The sequence below is a fragment of the Saimiri boliviensis genome, chromosome 1 (assembly GCF_048565385.1).
Source record: "Saimiri boliviensis isolate mSaiBol1 chromosome 1, mSaiBol1.pri, whole genome shotgun sequence".
Classification (NCBI taxonomy): Eukaryota; Metazoa; Chordata; class Mammalia; order Primates; family Cebidae; genus Saimiri; species Saimiri boliviensis.
The window spans coordinates 104322232-104345290 of NC_133449.1; the positions used below are offsets into that span (position 1 = coordinate 104322232).

The 23059-nt window shown below is 47.5% G+C and overlaps 1 protein-coding gene and 1 non-coding gene across 5 annotated transcripts in view; one reads left to right on the forward strand and one right to left on the reverse strand.

Moving 5' to 3' along the window:
• Positions 1-23059, forward strand: part of RANBP10 (RAN binding protein 10) — an 85372-nt gene that overhangs the window by 18990 nt on the left and 43323 nt on the right. For all 4 annotated transcript variants that reach the window (XM_074401877.1, XM_074401881.1, XM_039477930.2 and 1 more), the window contains one exon: positions 6583-6635. In XM_074401877.1, coding sequence (XP_074257978.1) covers positions 6583-6635 — 53 coding nt within the window. The remainder of the gene's footprint in view (positions 1-6582; positions 6636-23059) is intronic.
• On the reverse strand, positions 17822-17926 carry LOC120362050 (U6 spliceosomal RNA). Its single transcript, XR_005578057.1, has one exon. It is a non-coding gene; the product is annotated as a U6 spliceosomal RNA (small nuclear RNA).

A 23059-nucleotide genomic window follows, 5' to 3' on the forward strand; every position in this document is an offset into this window, starting at 1 on the left:
ATCTCAGCTCACCGCAACTTCTGCCTCCTGGGTTCAAGCAATTCTCCTGCCTCAGCCTTCCGAGTAGCTGGGACTACAGGTGTGCGCCACCATGCCCAGCTAATTTTTGTATTTTTAGTAGAGATGAGGTTTCACCATATTGACCAGAATGGTCTCGATCTCTTGACCTCGTGATCCACCCACTTCGGCCTCCCAAAGTCCTGGGATTACAGGCTTGAGCCACCGTGCCTGGCTCTTTTTTTTTTTTTTTTTTTTTTTTTGAGATAGAGTCTTGCTCTGTCTCGCACTGTCAGGAGTACAGTGGTGCGATCTTGCCTCACTTCAGCCTCCACCTCCTGGGCTCAAACAATTCTCCTGCCTCAGCCTCCCGAGTAGCTGGGACTATAGGCATGCACCAACACTCCCTGCTAATTTTTGTATTTTTGGTAGAGACAGGGTTTCACCGTGTTGGCCAGACTGGTCTAATCTCCTGACCTCATGATTTGCCCACGTTGGCCTCCCAAAGTGCTAGAATTACAGGCTTGAGCCACCGTGCCTGGCCAAGACAGTCTCACACTCTGTCGCACAGGCTGGAGTGCAGCAGCCTGATCTCTGCTAACTGCAACCTCTGCCTCCCAGGTTTAGGCGATTCTCCTGCTTCAGCCTCCCATGTAGCTGGATTTAACAGGCGTGTGCCACCACGTCCAGCTAATTTTTTGTATTTTTAGTAGAAATGGGGTTACACCATATTGGTCAGGCTGGTCTTGAACTTCTTGACCTCAGGTGATCTGCCCACTTTAACCTTCCAAAGTGCTGGGATTACAGGCGTAAGCTACCATGCCGAACACTGCACCTGAGACAGGGTCTCATTCTGTCACCCAGGCTAGAGTATAGTGATGCAATCTTGCTTACTGCAGTCTTGATTCCTGGGCTCAGGTGATTCTCCCACCTCAGTCTCCTAAGCAGCTGGGATTACAGGTGCACTTCACCATGTCTGCCTAATTTTTTGTAGAGATGGGATTTTGCTGTATTGCCCAGGCTGGTCTCGAACTCTTGGGCTCAAGCAGTCCTCCCTCTTCGGCCTCCCAAAGTTCTGGGATTACAGGCATGAACCACTGCACCTGGCAGGGTTTTCTACATATGGGAACATGTCATCTGTGAACAGAGATAGTTTTCCTTTCCAGTTCGGATGCCTTTCGTTCCTTTTTTTTTTTTTTTTTTTTTTTTTTTTTTGAGATGGAGTCTCACTCTGTCGCTCAGGCTGAAATGCAGTGGTGTGATCTTGCTCACTGCAACCTCTACCTCCTTGGTTCAAGCAATTCCCCTTCCTTAGCCTCCCCAGTAGCTGGGATTACAGGTGCCTGCCACCACACCCAGCTAATTTTTGCATTTTTAGTAGAGACGGGGTTTCACCATGTTTGTCAGGCTGGTCTTGAACTCCTGACCTCATGATCTGCCCACCTTGGCCTCCCAAAATGCTGGGATTACAGGTGTGAGCCACCACACCTAGCCACCTTTCATTCCTTTTTCTTGTCTGATTGTTTCATCTAGAACTTTCAGTCCTGTCTTGAATAGAAGTGATGAAAGAAGGCATCTTAGATGAAAGGCTTTCAGTCTTTAACCATTGAGTATGATATTAGCTGTGGGTTTTTCTTCTTTTTTTTCTTTTTGAGACAGAGTCTTGCTTTGTCGCCCAGGCTGGAGTGCAGTGGCACGATCTGGCTCACTTGCAACCTCCGCCTCCCAGGTTCAAGTGATGCTCCTGCTTCAGCCTCCTAAGTAGTTGGGATTGCAGGTGTCTGCCACTACACCTGGCTAATTTTTGTATTTTTAGTAGAGACAATGTTTCACCATGTTGGCCTTGCTGGTCTCAAACTCCTGACTTCAAGTGATCCACCTGCCTTGGCCTCCCAAAATGCTGGGAATCCTGCTTCTGTGGTGGCCTAGCAGTTAGGACTCCTGGTTTTTACTCAGGTGGCCGGGGTTTGACTCCTGGTGTGGGAACCCAGGGAATCTGGCTTCAGTTACTCTGGTTACATAGCAATCACAGTGCTGGGATTACAGGTGTAAGCCACTGCACCTACAGGGGTTTTTCATATATGACCTTCATTGTGTTGAAGTAGTTTCCTTTTATTCCTACTTTCTTGAGTGTTATTAACTTGTAATTTAATATGCTATACAATTCACCCATTTAAAGAGTACAATTCAGTTCTTTTTAGTATATTTACAGGGTCTGCTTTGTTTCTCTCAGATTGGTTGGATGGTAGTCTTCAAGTTTATGAAGACTTTCTGAAAGATAGAAAGTGCATCTTTTGGTAGCTTTAAAACACCATGCTTTTGGAAAAGACTTAATGTCATGTAGTATTTGAAGAGTGGGGGCTTATTCTCATTGAACCCTGACTCAGCTATGACCTCATTTGACTATGCAACCTGGGCTTCTGTCGGGCTGCTCTCTGTGTCATTGACACTTGGAGGTGGAATGGTGCCCAAATGTGGGTGTCAGCATCTGGCTGCTCTCCCCTTAGACAGTCCACTCAGATTCTCAAGTTGAGGCAAGAGTTTGTACAGAGGCTTCTGGGCCATCCACTAATGAATACCGTCTTATCTGTGGAGCAGAGTCTATAGCAGGCGTCCCCAAACTACAGCCCGCAGGCCGCATGCGGCCCCCTGAGGCCATTTATCTGGCCCCCCCGCCACAGTTCAGGAAGGGGCACCTCTTTCATTGGTGGTCAGTGAGAGGAGCACAGTATGTGGCAGCCCTCCAACGGTCTGAGGGACAGTGAACTGGCCCCCTGTGTAAAAAGTTTGGGGACGCCTGGTCTGTAGGAAGGTGTTTAGGGCTAGTGCTGGAGAAAGGAGAGGCTTCTCCTGTGGGAAAACCTAAGCAATTTGTGTTTTAAGCACAGGTGCTTTAGTGGTTCCCCATCTCCATAGACTGTTGTAGAACCAGAGCCCTGTTGCAGCAACCAAACATAATGCTTCTTGAGTGACCTTTGACCTCTCCCATTTGCACATGTGCTTCAAACATAAATCCTTACCTAGTGTCAGGAAGCCTGTGTGCCAAGGATGTGGAGGCATGTGGTGTTGGGCATAGGCCCTGGCCCCTCTGAACAGGGCATGGTGAGTGGCAGTTGACTGCTGACTGCAGGGCAGCTGGGGTCGTTTGTTGCTTGGTCAGCTGAGGCACTGAGGGAATGGAGACTGGCCTTTGGCAGCCTCTGCCATGTAAAGTTAGGAAGCTGATTATTTGGGCTGCAGTTTTTCTGAAAAAATGTGCAAGCTTTAATCTAATGGGAATTCTGCCAGCAGGTTAAGACAGCTTCTGCTCCTGATGGTCCTTGAAGCTAGCCCCTCTGGCAGGAGGTGGCAGACACTTTGTGTGTTTCTGGGAAGGACTAAACAGTCCTGTCCAGCTTCTAGCTATATTTTAGTTCACGTCTTTGATCTTTAAGGATCCAACTCTGTCTCAAATGCTGCTTAAAACAAAGGAGAAGACGATTTCCCTTTGAGCCATGAAACTTTCTCTTTGAAGTGCTATTTCTTTCTTTTGCTTTGCTCTTTTCCTTTGTCTCCCTTTTTCCCTAAGCCATGTGGGCCAAGTTATCAGGGCCATATGTTGGGTTGTATCTTTTCCTGGTTCCTGCCCAGCATGATTGAGATAGCTGGTTTCAGAGGAAGGTGAGTAGGTCAGAGCCTTCCCTTCCTGCCCGATCTTTCATTTGGATAGTAGAGGCTGCTTCCCCAAATAGAGTGGTGCAGCAAGCCAGAGAAAGGCAAAAGGGCATTTACTGCCAATAAGGGGCTGGCAGGAGCAGAGTATTAGGCCTTTTTTACATTACTAGAACGAAATACCAAGACAGGGTAATTTATAAAGAAAAGAGGTTTGATTGACTCACAGTTCTACAGGCTTTACAGGAAGTGTGGTGCCTGCAAAGGCCTTGGGAAGCTTATAGTCATAGTGGATGGTGACTGGGATCCAGCATGTCACATGGCAAGGACGGGAACAAGTTGGGGGGAGGTGCCATGCTCTTTTCTTTTTTTTTTTTTTTTTGAGACGGAGTTTCGCTCTTGTTACCCAGGCTGGAGTGCAATGGTGCGATCTCTGCTCACTGGCAACCTCCACCTCCTGGGTTCAGGCAATTCTCCTGCCTCAGCCTCCTGAGTAGCTGGGATTACAGGCACGCGCCACCATGACCAGCTAATTTTTCTGTAGTAGAGACGGAGTTTCACCATGTTGACCAGGATGGTCTCGATCTCTTGACCTTGTGATCTACCTGCCTCGGCCTCCCAAAGTGCTGGGATTACAGGCTTGAGCCAACGCGCCCGGCCAGATTTTTCAAACTTTTATGCTCTCCTTCCCTCTTTTTTTCTGAGATGGAATCTTACTCTGTGGTTGCCCAGGCTGGAGTACAGTGGCATGATCTTGGCTCGCTACAACCTCCACCTCCTGGTTTAAAGCGATTCTTGTGCCTAAGCCTACTGAGTAGCTGGGATTACAGGAACATGCCACCACACCCGGCTAATTTTGTATTTTTTAGTAGAGATGGGTTTTCCCCATGTTGCCCAGGCTGGTCACTCCTTCCCTTTTAAATATAAGTTCCGGCCGGGCGCGGTGGCTCAAGCCTGTAATCCCAGCACTTTGGGAGGCCGAGGCAGGTGGATCACGAGGTCGAGAGATCGAGACCAACCTGGTCAACATGGTGAAACCCCGTCTCTACTAAAAATACAAAAAAATTAGCTGGGCATGGTGGTGCGTGCCTATAATCCCAGCTACTCAGGAGGCTGAGGCAGGAGAATTGCCTGAACCCAGGAGGCGGAGGTTGCGGTGAGCCGAGATCGCGCCATTGCACTCCAGCCTGGGTAACAAGAGCAAAACTCCGTCTCAAAAAAAAAAAAAAAAACAGTTACACTCAAGATAAAAAAAATAAAAAGAAAAAAAAAGTCTTTTTTTTTTTAGGCCAGGGGTGATAGCTCAGGCCCATAATCCCAGCACTTTGGGAGGCGGAGGCAGGGGGATTGCTTATTGCTCAGGAGTTCAAGAACAGCCTGGCCAACATGGTGAAACCCCATCTCTACTAAAAATATAAAAATTAGCTGGGTGTGGTGGTACGCACCTGTAGTCTCAGTTACTTGGGAGGCTGAGGGGGGAGAACCACTTGAATCGAGAGACCTCCATTCCAGTGAGCTGAGATTGTGCCACTGCACTCCAGCCTGAGCGACAGAGTGAGACTGTCTCAAAAACAAAAATTATTTTTTAAATTTTTTATTGTAGAATATATATAACATAAAAGTTACTTTAATAATTTTTAAGTTCAGTGGTCTTAAGTGCATTCACATTGTTATGCAAGTATAAGGTTATATCTCAGCCTTCTTGGTTGGTGGCTTGAGTATTCTGAGCACCTCAGCTACCTATTGGTGTTTATATGTGGTTAATATCAGGCATCATGTGTGCTTTCTACTATTTTACTCTTAGAAAGTGATGACTTGTTTCTCTTATTTCTGTGTTTATGGGGAAATACCTATTTCTTTGTACATTACAAATATTTAGACTAAAAAAAAAAATGTTCATTTCTGCTTCTGTCTAGCTTTCTGATAAGTGCCACTAAGACATCTTTGATAGCTGCTGCAACCTGGGACCCCCCTTGCTGTGGACAGCTTAGTTGCCTTAGGCACCTGGAGTGGGAGGAGTGAGGGGTTCTTGGGGAGCCTCACACATGACTGCTTCTAGCTTTGTGTGGTTTGGGAGACCAATGTGAATGCATGCTGGGAAGGTAATGAATTTTGAGACCTAGAGAACAAGCTCTGTGTGAGCAGTCTTGATTGATGATCCTATATGGATCCAACATGGCCGTACTTTTTTCATGTCCTGGTTTTTGGTGCAGACTGGGTTGTCCCACACTGGGTTGTCCCTGTGGGACAACTGTGCATTGCTCTGTCAAGCACTACCTAGGATTGAGCTACTTTAGGCACACCTTAGGAATAGATTCTGTGCCTTAGCTACAGCCAGAACACCAAGGGACTGGAAGCCGTGAATTCATGACACTTTCCTCTGAAACTGAAGCCAGTGGTTCATAGTGACACACACACACACAACCTTCTGTTTCTCTAGCTGGGTAAGGCATTAAGATGCTTTCCATTAGCAAATCAAAATGTCAGGTTTCTCCAAGAACCATTAGTATGTTATAAGAGTCTCTACATTCATTGCTTTTCTCATTTTTCTGCCTTTTATCAAGAAGTGTTTGCCGGGCGCGGTGGCTCAAGCCTGTAATCCCAGCACTTTGGGAGGCCGAGGCGGGTGGATCACAAGGTCAAGAGCTCGAGACCATCCTGGTCAACATGGTGAAACCCCGTCTCTACTAAAAATACAAAAAATTAGCTGGCCATGGTGGCACGTGCCTGTAATCCCAGCTACTCAGGAGGCTGAGGCAGTAGAATTGCCTGAACCCAGGAGGCAGAGGTTGCAGTGAGCCAAGATTGCACCATTGCACTCCAGCCTGGGTAACAAGAGCAAAACTCCGTCTCAAAAAAAAAAAAAAAAGTAGTATTTGAGAAGGAAGATGCATGATTATTTGCTAACCAATTTGTGTGTGTGTGTTTTTGAAGGTACATGGGAATAGGACTCTCGGCTCAAGGCGTCAATATGAACAGGCTTCCTGGTGAGTCACTGTTTAATAGAACATTTGTTCTGCTCTCCTGATCCAATTGGTGTTGAGAGTCATGGTGGTAGTTGAGAGGCTGGGGAGGACTTTGTTTGCTGGCTGCCTGCCTCAAGCCATGCCATTGGGTAGAGGATCCTGAAAGGTAGGTAGCCTTTGGGCCAAGATGGTGTGCATTTCTATTCCAAAAATTAATTGGCAAGTGATTGTCTTTAATGGAGTTTGAACTGTTTGCAGTCAAAGTCAACTGACCTGAGCTTGCTCCTGGTGGGGATACGCCTCAGCAGCCCTTTCTCCTATTGGCCTTGCTAAGCAGACTGAGGCATATACTGGGAGGAAGACTGCTGCCAACCCGGCTCCTTTGTTACTTCATTGTGTTAAAGATCAGAGTTTTTGGCCAAGCGCAGTGGCTCATGCCTGTAATCCTGGCACTTTGGGAGGCTGAGGCAGGTGGATCACCTGAGGTCAGGGGTTTGAGACCTGCCTGCCTAATATGGTAAAACCCCCGTCTCTACTAAAAATAAAAAATTAGCTGGGTGTGGTGGCACATACCTGTAGTCCCAACTACTTGGGAGGCTGAGCCAGGAGAATTGCTTGAACCTGGGAGGCAGAGGTTGCAGTGAGCAGAGATTACGCCACTGTGCTCCAACCTGGGCAACAGAGTAAGACTCCATCTCAAAAAAAAAAAAAAGATCAAAGTTTTTAAGTGACCTCCCATGTGGAACATGATTGAAGCAATTTCTTATTTTTATTATATATATATATATATATATATATATATATATATATATATATATATATAGTTTTTTTTTTGAGATAGGGTCTCACTCTATCACCCAGGCTGGAGTGCAGTGTCTCAATCACGGTTTATTGCAGCCTCAACCTTCGGACTCAGGTGATCCACACACCTCAGCCTTCCTAGTAGCTGGGACCACAGGAGCTCACCACCATGCCCAGCTAATTTTTTGTCTGTTTTGCAGAGACAGAGTTCTGCCATGTTGCCCAGGCTGGTCTTAAACTCCTGGGCTGTAGCCATCAGCCCACCTTGGCTTCCCAAAGTGTTGGAATGATGGGCATGAGCCACTGTACCCATCCTTATTTTTATCATTTTGTTATTTTTCTTTTGAGACAGGGTCTCACTTTTTCACCCAGGCTGGAGTGTAATGGCACAATCTTGGCTCACTGCAGCCTCAACCTTCTGGGTTCAAGCACTCCTCCCACCTCAACCCCGCAAGTGGTTGGGATTATAGGCATGTGCTACCACACCTGACTAATTTTTATATTTTTATGTAAAGGTAGGGTTTTGCCATGTTGCCAGGCTGGTCTTGAACTCCTGAGCTCAAACAATCCGTCCACCTCAGCCTCCCAACATGCTAGGTTTACAGGCATGAGCCACCATGCCTAGGCTGAAGTGACTTCTTAATAAATAGGATGATACGCATGAGACTTGGGTTGGTATCGGTCTCCCATTAGTGGAATGGCTTGAGCCCTACAGATGGCCCTCTTCTGCCATCCCAGCATTCTTTCAGCTATTTTCTGCCCAGCAGCTCATACCTGGACGTGGACTGGCTACAAATGGGGAGACAGAGCCTCTGCCATGAACTGATGGGTTCTAGAAAATGGTCCTATGCTCATTGGTCCCTTGAGTGGCAGAAGTAATGTGGTCCAGGCTTCCGACACCATCACAGAGTCAGGAAAAGTCCTTGTGTTTTTTTTTCCTGGCTTCCTACTCTTTGTGCCTGTGACACAGAGAAGGCAGCTGGCTTTCTCCAAGAAGGGAGTAACACTTAGACCTTATATCTTTTCTAATCAACGTTTAATGTGGATCACTGACTTTTTTCTAGTAGACTGATTTCAGATACTTTCAATCTGGGATACTTAGGATCCAACTAATTGTCAGGAATCTTACTTTTTCCCCCCCTTCAGTTGATCCAAGTGAAAACTGGTCTTTCATTATTAATCAGAATGTGTGTGGCAGTTTTCTTTGCATACTGTGTGGCTGTGTTCTTTTTTATATGACTGTCTGGCCTTGGCTAAGTAGATGTATCTGTAATATCTGTAGCTCTGCCTCTTAATGAACAGGAAGAATAATTTCCTGTCAAACGCACACTGATTCTGAATTTTGTTTGTTTGCTGTACGTATGTTCTTTCAACTTTTGCATTGAGTTGGTAGTGGAGAAAAGAGACTTTTATGAACTTTTTTGTTGTTTTTGGAGACAATGTCTCATTCTGCTCCCCAGACTGAAGTGCAGTGGCATGATCATGGCTCACTGCAGCCTTGATCTCCCATGCTCAAGTGATCCTCCCACTTTATTCTCCCCTGTAGCTGGGACTCCAGGTGCAAGCTACCATTCTCAGCTAATTTTTCATTTTTTAAAAATTATTTTTAGGGGCCGGGCGCGGTGGCTCAAGCCTGTAATCCCAGCACTTTGGGAGGCCGAGGTGGGTGGATCACAAGGTCAAGAGATCGAGACCATCCTGGTCAACATGGTGAAACCCCATCTCTACTAAAAATACAAAAAATTAGCTGGGCATGGTGGTGCGTGCCTGTAATCCCAGCTACTCAGGAGGCTGAGGCAGGAGAATTGCCTGAACCCAGGAGGTGGAGGTTGCGGTGAGCCGAGATCGCGCCATTGCACTCCAGCCTGGGTAACAAGAGCGAAACTCCGTCTCAAAAAAAAAAAAAAAAAAAAAATTATTATTTTTAAAATTTTTTTAGAGAAGGGTTGGGATAGGGGTGATTGGGTAGGTAGGAGTCTAATTTTTCATTTTTTGTAGGAATGGGGTCTCACTATGTTGCCCCAGCTGGTCTCAAATTCCTAGGTTCAAGCAGTCCTCTGCCTCAGTCTCCAAAAGTATTAGGACTATAGACATGAGCCAGCGTGCCTGGTAGGGGACTCTCTTTTTTTTTTTTTTTTGAGACGGAGTTTCGCTCTTGTTACCCAGGCTGGAGTGCAATGGCGTGATCTCGGCTCACCGCAACCTCCGCCTCCTGGGGTCAGGCAATTCTCCTGCCTCAGCCTCCTGAGTAGCTGGGATTACAGGCACGTGCCACCATGCCCAGCTAATTTTTTGCACTTTTAGTAGAGACGGGGTTTCACCATGTTGACCAGGATGGTCTCGATCTCTCGACCTCGTGATCCACCCGCCTCGGCCTCCCAAAGTGCTGGGATTACAGGCTTGAGCCACCGCGCCCGGCTCTCTCTTTTTTTTTTTTTGAGACAGATCTCTCTGTGTTTCCCAGGCTGGAGTGTAGTGGTGCAAACACTGCTCACTGCAGTCTCAACCTGCTGGGCTCAAGCGATCCTCCCACCTCAGCCTGCTGAGTAACTGGGACTATTGGTACATGCCACCATACCAAGCTAGTTTTTTATATTTTTAATAGAGACAGGGTTTCGCCAGGTTGCTTAGGCTGGTCTGGAACTTCTGAACTCAAGCAGTCCATCCATCTCGGCCTCCCAAAGTGCTGATTATAGGCATGAGCCACTGCTTCTGGCCAGGGACTCTTTAGGTACCAATTTGGAATCATCTGTAGAGTATGTTGGGAAATGAAAAACACAGAGCATAGAAGTATATAATGTGCTATAAAATGTGCAAAAAAAAAAAAAAAAGAAAGGAGAGAAACAGATCTGTATTTACTTGCACATGTGTAGATCATCTTTGGAAAGCTACAGAAAAACTTGTAATAGTGGCTATCCCTTGGGAAGAATGGGTGGCAGTAGACAGGACTGAGAAAGAAAAATCTTCACTTTCAAGCCTTTTGAATTTTCTCTCTTGTGAATATGTTACCTGTTTTAAAAATATAAATGAAATTTAAACAAAATAAACAAAAGCAAATGTCCCCATATAAGGAAACCCTCATGTTTGTCTTTTAGGTGGTCTTAGGATGAGGCCTGTTATGCCATGTGTTGGATTTATTATTTTTTGTTTCTTTTTTTTTTTTGAGACAGAGTTTCACTCATGTTACTCAGGCTGGAATGCAATGGCGCGATCTCGGCTCACCGCAACCTCCGCCTCCTGGGTTCAGGCAATTCTCCTGCCTCAGCCTCCTGAGTAGCTGGGATTACAGGCACGTGCCACCGTGCCCAGCTAATTTTTTGTATTTTTAGTAGAGGCGGGGTTTCACCATGTTGACCAGGATGGTCTCGATCTCTTGACCTCGTGATCCACCCGCCTCGGCCTCCCAAAGTGCTGGGATTACAGGCTTGAGCCACTGCACCCGGCAGCCTGGTTAATTTTTAAAAAATTTTTGTGCGGCCGGGCGCGGTGGCTCAAGCCTGTAATCCCAGCACTTTGGGAGGCCGAGGCGGGTGGATCACGAGGTCGAGAGATCGAGACCAACCTGGTCAACATGGTGAAACCCCGTCTCTACTAAAAATACAAAAAAATTAGCTGGGCACGGTGGCGTGTGCCTATAATCCCAGCTACTCAGGAGGCTGAGGCAGGAGAATTGCCTGAACCCAGGAGGCGGAGGTTGTGGTGAGCCGAGATCCGCCATTGCACTCCAGCCTGGGTAACAAGAGCGAAACTCCATCTCAAAAGAAAAAAAAAAAAATTTTTTTTTGTAAGGACAGGGTTTTCCTGTATTACCAGGCTGGTGTCTAACTCATGACCCTCTCACCTAGGCCTCCTTGCCTGGCCCTTCTTTTTTTTTTTTTTTGAGACGGAGTTTCGCTCTTGTTACCCAGGCTGGAGTGCAATGGCGCAATCTCGGCTCACCGCAACCTCCGCCTCCTGATTTCAGGCAATTCTCCTGCCTCAGCCTCCTGAGCAGCTGGGATTACAGGCAAGCGCCACCGTGCCCAGCTAATTTTTTGTATTTTTAGTAGAGACGGGGGTTTCACCATGTTGACCAGTATGGTCTCGATCTCTTGACCTCGTGAACCACCCGCCTCAGCCTCCCAAAGTGCTGGGATTACAGGCATGAGCCACCGCGCCCGGCCTTTTTTTTTTGAAACAGGGTCTCACTGTCACCCAGCTTGGAGTACAGTGGAGCAGTCACGGCTCGCTGCAGCCCTGACTTCCTAGGTTCAAGGGATCTTCCTGCCTCAGCCTCCCAAGTAGCTGGGACTACAGGTGTATACCACCATGCCTGCTTAGTAAAAACTGTTTTTGTGTCACCCATTGAGATTGAGATCCATGGAGTGGAGTAGACAAGGTGAGAGGTATTCAGAGTCTGCTGGGCTGATCTGATTCTCTTTGAGATGGGGCCATGTGGAGCCAGCCTAGTGTGTTTCCCTTTTTTACAATATGAAACTTTTAACCCCTCTGGGCTGGTTTGAGGCCAGCTACTAGTCATGTACTTCGACATTGCTAATATAAAGTTGTAGGAAAATCTATTTTCCTCATGGGTGCACTTCTCTTTGGCAAGAGAAAGGGGCCTAAGTGTTCAGTGGATATTGCACTTGTCTTTGTTTCACTCTGCCTGCCAACTCCTCAGGGTTTTCCTTCCTGCCATATCTGATCATCTCCCTGATTATCCTTAAGGTAGAAAGGAAGAATCAGGTTGCATCTACATAGCACTTCTCTCTGGGAAGGATGGATGCCCCTGGCTTTTCCAGAATACAGGGCTAGCGGAATGTACGGACAAGTCTAGCACGGGACAGGTGTGAGAATGGAGTAGAGTGCACCCCTCTCAGGAGTGATGGTGGGCTTTTGTGTTAGTTTGTGTTCCTGTCAAGGAATACCTGAGGCTGGATAATTTATAAAGAAGAGAGTTTTATTTGGTTCATGATTCTGGGATGTACATGCCTAGTTCCAGCATCTGCTTCTGGTGAGGACCTCTGGAAGCTTAATCATGGTGGAATGGAAAGGGAGCCGATATATCACATGGCTAGAGGGAGCAAGGAGGTAGGGTACCAGCCTCCTTTTCAAACAACCAGATCGCACATGAACTCATTACCACTGGGAGGGCCCCAAGCCATTCATGAGGGATGCCACAGTGACCCAAAAACCTCCCACCCAGCAGGCCCCATTACAACATTGGGAATCACATTTCAACAGATTTGGAGGGGACGAACATCCAAACCATATCAGCTTACTGTTATTCATTGCAGTACTGGCTTTTGAAGATTAGAATCCCTTTTGGTGCTTTCTACTTTCTTGGATCACTTTTTTATTTCTGGTGATGAGCATACATTCTGCAAAACTGAAAACATCTTCATTCATAAACAGACCTGAAGCTCCTGGCATGTTATTTTGGTGAGGAGGTGGGATGGAAGATGATGGCAGCTAAACCCTTTCTGGCAGCTAAACCCTTTCTGCCAGCTTCTCCTGATTTCCAGGGTACCCTTGGTTGAGATGAAGTCCAATTGGATGGTTCGGATGTGTGGTTGGTGGGAGCGCAGTAGTGGTGGTGGCTTAGGCTGGGCCCAGATTGTAAGACTTTGGTATGTATGTATGTATGTATGTATGTATGTATGTGTTTATTTAAGACAAGGTCTTACTTTGTCTCCCAGGCTAGTGCAGTGGCACAGTCACAGCAGCGTTAACCTTCTGGGCTCAAGTGCTCCTTCCACCTTAGCCTCCTAAGTAGCTGGAACTACAGGCATGTGCCACCATGCCTTATTTATTTATTTATTTATTTATTTATTTATTTGAGATGGAGTTTCACTCTTGTTGCCCAGGTTGTAGTGCAATGGCGCCATCTTAGCTCACTGCAACCTCCGCCTCCCAGGTTCAAGCAATTCTCCTGCCTCAGCATCCCAAGTAGCTGGGATTGCAGGCATGCACCAGCATACCTGGGTATTTTGTATTTTTAGTAGAGACAAGGTTTCTCTATGTTGGTCAGGTTGGTCTCAAACTCCCAAACTCAGATGATCCGCCCGCTTCAGCCTCCCAGAGTACTGGGATTATAGGCGTGAACCACTGCACCTGGCTATTTTTTTTTTTTTTTTTGATACGGAGTCTTGCTCTGTTGCCCAGACTGGAGTACAATGGAACAGCCTCGGCTGACTGCAACCTCCACCTCCCAGGCTCAAGCAATTCTCCTGCCTCAGCCTCCTGAGTAGTTGGGATTACAGGCACCCGCCACCACGTCTGGCTAATTTTTGTATTTTTATTAGACAGGATTTCACCATGTTGGCTGGCTGGTCTCAAACTCCTGACCTCAGGTGATATACCCACCGTGGCTTCCCAAAGTGCTGGGATTACAGGCGTGAGCCACTGTGCCTGGCCAACTAATTTACTTTTTAATTAATTAATTTTTTTTAAGATGGAGTCTCGCTCTGTCTCCCAGGCTGGAGTGCAATGGCACAATCTTGGCTCACTGCAACCTCTGCCTCCTGGGTTCAAGTGATTCTCCTGCTTCAGCCTCCCAGGTAGCTGGGATTATAGGTGCCTGCTACCATGCCTGGCTGTTTTATATTTTTTGTAGAGACGAGATTTCACCATGGTTGACCTGGCTGGTCTTGAACTCCTGACCTTAAGTGATCCACCTGCCCCCAGCATCTTAAAGTTCTGGGATTACAGGTGTGAGCCACTACGCCTGGCCTCTTTTAAAATGTTTAATTGATATGAGGTCTCACTGTATTCTCCAGGCTGGTCTCAAACTCCTGGACTCAAGCAATCTGCCCACCTTGGCCTCCCAAAGTGCTGGGATAACAGGCGTGAGCCACTGTGCTCAGCCTGGTGTTAACTTTAGATGAGCTATTTGAGGGTTGATGTATGCTCAGGCTTGCTTGCCATCACTCGGGACTTCAGTTGTCTGCAGGTCAGTGTTAACATTTATCCCCATCACAAAGTATGTGCATGTGTAGTTGGCATACACTCTTGCTGCCTTTGTAAGCAGTCCATGTAGAGCCATTTTGTATATTTGCACCGTGTTTGAACAAACCTCCTTCCTAATTGGATATTTGTCTGGAAGAGTTTTCCTTTTTTTTTTTTTTTTTTTTTTTGAGAAAGGGTCTTACTGTGTCATTGAGGCTATAGTGGAGGAGCACGATCACAGCTCACTGCATCCTCAACCTCCTGGGCTCAAGCAATTCCCTTTCCTAAGCCTCCCAAGTAGGTGGGACTTTAAGTGTGTACCACTACATTTGGCTAATTTAAAAAGACATTTTTTTTTAAAGGTGGGATTTCACTGTGTTCCCCAGGCTGGTCTTGAACTGCTGCCTCAGCTTCCCAAAATGTTGGGTTTACAGGCATGAGCCACAATACCTACCTGTTTGCTGTTTTGGCTGATACATACAGACATCTTTGTGCAAAGTGCTTGTTTTTGCCTCTGGTACTATTTATGAAGGGTGTTAATGTTTTAATATAGTTAAGATATTCAAGTTTATAGCCCTTACATTTTATTGGACTAGACCATTTTTGTATTTCATTAGCAACATGCTTGTTTCTTTAATCGCCCTATTAATCACACTTTCATTAAATGTTCCAAAATGTTCTACTGGCATTTCAGATTGATATTGTGTTATATAAAATCTATGGATTAGTATGGGAAACCTCAATCTTACTGAAAATTTAGTCTTCTGAACCAGAAATGGCATATGGCTGTTTATTTTTATGTTGCTTTATTTATTATTTATTTATAGACAGGATCTCACTCTGTCCCCCAGACTGGAGTACAGTGGCATGATCATAGCTCACTGTGACAGGATTGACAAGTCCTATGGGAGGTGATTTAGCTGGACTCAGTGTCTTCAGAGTAGGTGATTAGACTGCAAGCTACAGGTAGTGTGCCTCTACGGTGTTCCTGATAATTTGTTTCAAGAATGCTTTTATTAATAAAATAGCCTGGCAGTGGCCATTTTATTTATTATTATTATTATTTTTTTTTTTCTCTTTTCTGGCTTCTCAATACAATGACCATTTTAGATGCTGAGTCTCAGTGTTGTTAGGAGTAAGTGGGCAGAACGTTAGTTACACAGCCCTTACCTGAGTGAGCCCAAGAAAAGAGGTTAACTTACAAAGTCTACTCTTGGCCTGCCCAGCTGCTGCTGTCTAGAAGTACTTGGTCTTTGGCTCTTAATCCTGCCTTTTATGAGACCTTAGAAGAGAGGCTTGGGATCCGAAGGTGAGGCCCAAGTGTGGAACTAAGCCCCTTTTCTTCTGGAGCCTGATCTGATTGAGTGTTTGAAACCAATAAGAACTGATGAGACTGGCCTGAGAAAGCCTCTGCCTCTTTCCCTCTGAAGTGTTTCTTGAGTATAGAGGATGATCTCTATCTCCCTGATTTCCTCCTGTACCTTGGACTGCTCTTTCCTCTGGTCCTTTGGGTTTAGTTCCTGATTAAAATTTCCAGTACCTGGTCAGGCACAGTGGCTCACGCCTGTAATCCCAGCACTTTGGAAGGCCAAGATGGAAATTACTTGAGGCCAGGAGTTTGAGACTAGCCTGGTTAACATGGTAAAAACCTGTCTCCCGCTGCACTCCAGCCTGGCAACGGAGCAAGACTCTTGTCTTAAAAAAAAAAAAAAAAAAATCACTTACCTTAGTGAAGTGGTTGTGGGGCTGGTGGGAACAGTACTCACCTTCTTTGAGGGACCCAGAAGACTTGCGAGGCCTATGAATGGTGGCTGTGCTTTGCCAGGCCCTGAGAAAGCAGGGAAGGGGCAGCCAGTGCCCTGGCAGGAGTATTCAAGCCACTCCACTCATTGTGCCCTGCCCTGGAGCAGATCCCACCTCCAGAAACCTGAGTTCTTTGCTCCAGGTACAGCAGAGGTGAACCTGCTTGCCCCAGACTGGGGTTATTTTTTTGCAAAAACCTGATCCTTATGTGTTCCCCATCTCTGCTGACAGCCACTGTCCACCCTGGCCCCCAGGTGGGACTCCTCAGAGTAATCTCATATCCTCCCTCTCCCTCAGCTGTGGTTCTGCCGCTTCACAGACATCTCTTTAATCTGGCTCCCTATCTCCGCCCATATTGACATTGCCTCTCTACTGGCTGTTGCCGTGATCTGTACCGCAGGCCTCTGCTTTCCTCTCTGTGTGCACTGTGCCCCTTGCCTGCTCTGGGCCTCTGACTCCTTTGCTCAGTGGTCAGTCTCCTGCTCAGGCTCATCTTCTTCCTACATCTCTGCCCCCTGCACATGCCACACACCAGCATGGCTGTGTGGGATGCCAAATAGGCTGCTGACGTTCCCTGCTCTGCCCCTTGGCAGATGTTCTTCTTGCCCTGGGAGTGCCCTTTGTTTTTGACCCCCATCAACCTTGTCTGACCCTTTCAGCCCTGACCATGTCTTTGATGACACACTTTCTACCCTGCCTGGTGTGTCTCTTTCACATTTACCCAGAGTGTCCTCACTGGGTTGTGAACTCCCTGGGACTCCCCCAGAGTGAGCACAATGCCTGGCATCGTGCACTTGGGCTTTGGGATGAGGTGTTTCTGAATCTTGCTGTGCTTTGCCTCAGTGTGTTGGGCTTCAGTAAGTTGCGTCAGGCCCCATCAGCCTGCAGCCTTCCTACAGCTTGAAGCCATCATTTGGAACTCAGCCTCACCACACTGCTCTAACCATTATGGCACTGATTGTGTATAGGGGCTCTGCTACCACCTTTCTACCTGGAGGAGCAGTGACTGCTCCCTTTTCTGTATGTCAGGACCCAGTGTCATTGAATCAACTCCTGACTCACATTTGGTCATGTGGGGAAACAGACATCAAGGGCTGTGGTCAGCTGGTGGAGCAGAGCATGGATTCTGAAGCCATACTGCCTGCATTTGCATCCTGGTAGCTGTGTTACCTGGAGCGAGTTACTTTACTGCTCTGCCTTAGTTTCCCCCTTTGTAAATGAAAGTGATACTAGTATCTAACTCATATATAGGATAGTTATGAGCATTGAGTTAATTACTATAACATGCTTAGATAATGCCTGGCATAAAAAAGGGCTACATAAATATTGGCTATTCTTTCTTTACTTTTTAGAGTTTGGGGTCTCCCTCTGTTGCCCAGGCTGGAGTGCAGTAGCATGATCATAGCTCCCTGTAACCTCAGACTCCTGGTTCAAGTGATTTTCTTGCCTCAGCTTCCTGAGTAGCTGGAACTACAGGTACGCGACTACCACATCTAGCTAATTTATTTTTTTTTAGAGATGGGGTTTTGCTATTTTGCCCAGGCCGATCTTGAACTCCTGGCCTCAAGCAGCCCTCCTCCTTTGGCCTCCCAAAGTGTTGGGATTATAGGTGTGAGCCACTGTGCCCAGCTATATTAGCTGTTATTATTTAGAAAAGGTGTTTTTGTTTTTTTTTTTTACATATGGAATGCTTCACAAATTTGTGTGTCATCCTTACATAGGGGCCATGCTAATCTTCTCTATTGTTCCAGTTTTAGCATATGTGCTGCTGAAGCAAGCACAAGGTGTGTTTTTTTCTACCTGAAGAAAGAAGTACCTATATATTTAAAGTTCTATAAATGTTTATGTATGGCCGGGCATGGTGTCTCACACCTATAATTCCACCACTTTGGGAGACTGAGGTGGGTGGATCACTTGAGACCAGGAGTTCGAGACCAGCCTGGCCAATGTGGTGAAACCTCATCTCTACCAAAAATATTAAAAATTAGCTGGATATGGTGGTGCTTGCCTGTAGTCCTAGCTAGTCAAAAGGTTGAGGCAGGAGAATCACTTGAACCCAGGAGGCAGAGGTTGCAGTGAGCCAAGATCATGCCACTGCACTCCAGCCTGGGTGACAGAGTGAGATTCTGTCTCAAAAAAATAAATGAATTAATACATGTTTGTGTATTCGAGTGGGGTTAGATATCAGTGAAACTGCCTTTTTTTTTTTTGAGACAGAGTTTTGCTCTTGTTACCCAGGCTGGAGTGCAATGGCGCGATCTCGGCTCACCGCAACCTCCGCCTCCTGGGTTCAGGCAATTCTCCTGCCTCAGCCTCCTGCGTAGCTGGGATTACAGGCACGCGCCACCATGCCCAGCTAATTTTTTGTATTTTTAGTAGAGACGGGGTTTCACCCTGTTGACCAGGATGGTCTCGATCTCTCAACCTCGTGATCCACCCACCTCAGCCTCCCAAAGTGCTGGGATTACAGGCTTGAGCCACCGCGCCCGGCGAAACTGCCTTTTTTCTCAAGTGCTTTGTTTTCTGTGTTTGAATAGACGTGTTTAATATGATAGCTGGAGTTGAATTACGGAAAAAGATGGCACAGCAATCAAAGTCAGGATGTTGATGTTTTGAGCGTTTTCTTGTAGGTTGCACTGGCTCAGCAAGGACATCTTTGCCTATAGGGCTGTCAAAGGCAGAGGGCAGGCACCCTGGAACGTTCCAAGTCTTGCTTGGAACGTGGGGCAGATGATAACAGAAAGTGCCTCTCCAGTGAGGCTGTGGTACTCAGACTTTCCTGGGAGTCTATGGGCATGTCTTAGCTTGCATGGTCAGAAGTGTCTGTTGAAAGATGTGGAAGTTTTGATGTTTATCTTTCGCAAGGTGTTTTTTGGCCTCCTTAAGTGTGAAACCAAGGAACAGGTGTGGCCCCAAAATAAGAATGTCAGAACCCTTGGCTAAATGACTCGGAAGCAGGGCAGGTGAACCTACCTACAGCCCCACCCTGGCACTGGTGAGCTGGCAGGGAAGGGCAGAGGCTAGGATACTGGATTGGGGAAACAGGAAGACAAAGTCAGGGTTGTTGATGGAGAGTGGGGTCTGCGTGTCTCTTAGGCTTGGGTACTTTAAGGGAGTGGGAGAAAGACAAATCTTGCTTCTGTGTCTTGTGCCACAGACAGAGCTAGGGAGACTCAGGCTGTGTTGATAGGAGGCCCAGCTGCATCAGAGTTGGGTAGTTCATAATTTCCTCTTTGCCGTTTCTGTAGCACATGCAGCTGTTCGCTCATTGTGGCATGCATTACTTTAGTTCCTTCAATGACTCAAAGCAGCATCAGGCCCGTTGAAGCATACTTTCCTTGACTATAACTGTTAGAAAAGGAATAGCTGGAAGAACAACAGCAGGGACTGGGAGTAGGGGACATACCTCCTGAAACAGGTAGTGCCCAGCAACCAGGCCCTGGCCTTTGTGGGAGGAGGGGTAGGGACTGTCTGCTTTTCTTCCACGAGATGGTCCTGAGCAAGCGAGCATCTTTCCCTCCCCTAGAGCTTACCTTACCAGGCTTGCTCTGAGTGGGCTGTTAGAGGCATAGGCCTAACAGGAAGCTGCTTCTGCTGGGTAGGACACATTCTGTGAACAGTTGATATTTCACATCTGCATATGTCATGGAAGAGGAACTGCTGATAGCAGAGATCAGGGCAGAACACCAGGGGTCTGTGCCAGGTTCACGAGGGCAGAGGCTAGTCCCTGCCTGAGTGGCAAGCAATGAAAAGAAATAACAAGGTGTTTGATATCGTTCCTCCCTTTCCTCCTAAGAGTGCAGCACATGCAGTGAAAGATGTTTCTGCTTGGAGCAAATACCAGTAGCACGTGGCCTTATGCACTGGCTGTCTTAGAAATTATTGGCATGTAGGTGGATTTCTAGTAGTCTGGAAATGCTGTTTGTCCATACCTGCCAAATAGACACTGCTTCTTTCCTGCTCCATATAGCTTGGGACTCGTGTTACAGTTGACACTCCTTGCAGTGTCCACCATTAATTCCCACCTCTCTGGAGCATCTTTCACCTTGGGATCTGCAGTACTTCGCAGGGGTTTGCTGTGGGGCAACCATGCTTCTCCCCAGCTGGGTGAGTTGAGCCATCAGGGCCCACTGGGCTTCTGGGTGTCCCTCTTCCTGTGAACAGGCCTCTGCTCCCCTGGCATGATTAGGCAGTCTGTGCCTGACTGAAGCTGGTAGGGGGAAGAAACCGATTGTCACCCTGTAGTTCAAGCCTATAAGGTGCCTTCAGGCAGCCCTGCCTGGAAAAGTGCTCAAGACCCAGGAGAGTCTCTGAATTAGCTGGAGCAGCAGCTGTTCAGGACCAGGGCCGTGGAAAAATAGGTTGGGTTTGTGTGCCTAGTGCTGCCTCACCCCTCTCTGGCTTTCTCATTCTGTTGTTTCTCATTCTGAGAGACCCGTGACACATGGCCTAGATGGGAGTGAAGGAGTAGATGTCCAGGGCCTTGTACCTCTGAGTGGCAACAGGTTCTCCAGGGCAGTCCAGAACAGAGGGTGGTTTGGCAGTTGGGCCCCAGAGGTAGTTAGGTGGTGGTTCAAGCGGTGGCTAATGATGTAAGTGCTGCAGGACACCGTGATCCACGCTGAGGAGCTTGTTTCATGTAGGATGCTCTCTGCTTCCCTGCCACTCTTCCCCGGGCTGGCAGCACCCCTGGCCCTATGGCCAGCAAGCACGTGTTCATTTTCCATGGATCTCCTCCCTGACCCACAGGAGACCTGTATCCCAGCACACCAGGGCTGCTCAGCAGCTTTTTCAAGCGAGGCAGCTTAGCCAGACCTAAAAATTCTTATTCCTGGGCATGGGATTCCTCCTCTATCCTGTCCTGTTTTTGTCTTCCAAATACCAGCTCCCAGCCTCTCTCACAGAATTAAACATTCTAAGACTGGAGGTTTCAGGGCAAGTTAAGTCCCTTGAGAGAAAAGGTTTCATCGACAGCAGAGGGCCAGTTCTGAAACCTGAGTTTGTCAGTGTCTGAAAACAGAGATTCTCAAGTGTCCTGGTGAGGCTGAGGCCACATCAGGGTGAAGCAGAGTGGAGACCAGTTCCCATTCAGTCCCCTGCCTTCCTAGTGCTGGCAGAGGATCTATGTCCCGGGACCCTAGGAACGTGAGGATGCCACTCCAGGGGCTTCTTTTGGAAAGGGTTTGGCCATCGCTCAGGACCCAGTGATGTACGCAGAGCCACAGGCATATGTTACCAGAGGTCAGCCATTCAATGACTTTCCCAAGAGGCTCAAAAGGAGCTCAGGGAAACAAGCAAAAGCCAAACCCAGCCCTAGAAGAGAGGCACCAAGCCTGGTGAGTTATTGTTGGACCTCAGTTTTTCAGGACAGTGCAATATCTTTCCTTAGCCTGGTTCAGCATGGGTTACAGAGCCAGCTTGTCCTGTTGGGACAAGGTGTTGGCGGGTAGTACTGCCAGATGGACCAGATGCCATCTAAGCCATGTCCTATCCAGACCCAACTAGACCCAGCCTGGTACCCCTCCGCCTCTCCTGGCCATTGGGAATTTGTTTCTCTGGGTGGGGAGAGTGTGATCTGTGCAAGGCCCCTTTTTCTGCAGATGCTAGCTGTATTGTTCCTTGCCCTGCCCACGACTTCAAGCTGACACCTGGGCCCTATCTCAGTGGAGGACCTAGGTGCCCATGGGAAGTCATGCCCTACTTGGTGTCAGTCCCTGGTCTCATCAGCTACCTGCAGAGGCAGCCTTTTTCTCCTGCCCCCTTTACCATGGCTTTCATGCTGAGCTACCGTGAAGAAAAGACCCCACACTCAGGATACTGCTAGCCCCTCCTGCCTGCAGTGCCAGAGGCATTGCCTTATGGTTGCATTGGTCCTGTTTCTTAGTTCTTTTTTTATTTTTATTTATTTATTTTTATTTTATTTTATTTTATTTTTTTGAGACGGAGTTTTGCTCTTGTTACCCAGGCTGGAGTGCAATGGCACGATCTCGGCTCACCGCAACCTCCGCCTCCTGGGTTCAGGCAATTCTCCTGCCTCAGCCTCCTGAGTAGCTGGGATTACAGGCACGTGCCACCATGCCCAGCTAATTTTTTGTATTTTTAGTAGAGACGCGGTTTCACCATGTTGACCAGGATGGTCTCGATCTCTTGACCTCGTGATCCACCCGCCTTGGCCTCCCAAAGTGCTGGGATTACAGGCTTGAGCCACCGCGCCCGGCTCTTTTTTTATTTATTTATTTTTATTTATTTATTTATTTATTTAATTTTTTTTTTTTTAGACAGAGTTTCGCTCTTGTTACCCAGGCTGGAGTGCAATGGCGCGATCTCGGCTCACCGCAACCTCCGCCTCCTGGGCTCAGGCAATTCTCCTGCCTCAGCCTCCTGAGTAGCTGGGATTACAGGCACACACCACCATGCCCAGCTAATTTTTTGTATTTTTAGTAGAGACGGGGTTTCACCATGTTGACCAGGATGGTCTCGATCTCTCGACCTCGTGATCCACCCACCTCGGCCTCCCAAAGTGCTGGGATTACAGGCTTGAGCCACCGCGCCCGGCCTATTTATTTATTTATTTTTTTGAGACGGAGTTTCACTCTTGTTACCCAGGCTGGAGTGCAATGGCGCGATCTCGGCTCACCGCAATCTCCGCCTCCTGGGTTCAGGCAATTCTCCTGCCTCAGCCTCCTGAGTAGCTGGGATTACAGGCACGCACCACCATGCCCAGCTAACTTTTTGTAGTTTTTTTTTAAGTAGAGACGGGGTTTCGCCTTGTTGACCAGGATGGTCTCGATCTCTTGACCTCGTGATCCACCCACCTCGGCCTCCCAAAGTGCTGGGATTACAGGCATGAGCCACCGCGCCCGGCCCCTGTTTCTTAGTTCTAAAAGCTCAGGGTAACAGCCATGGGAATGCTG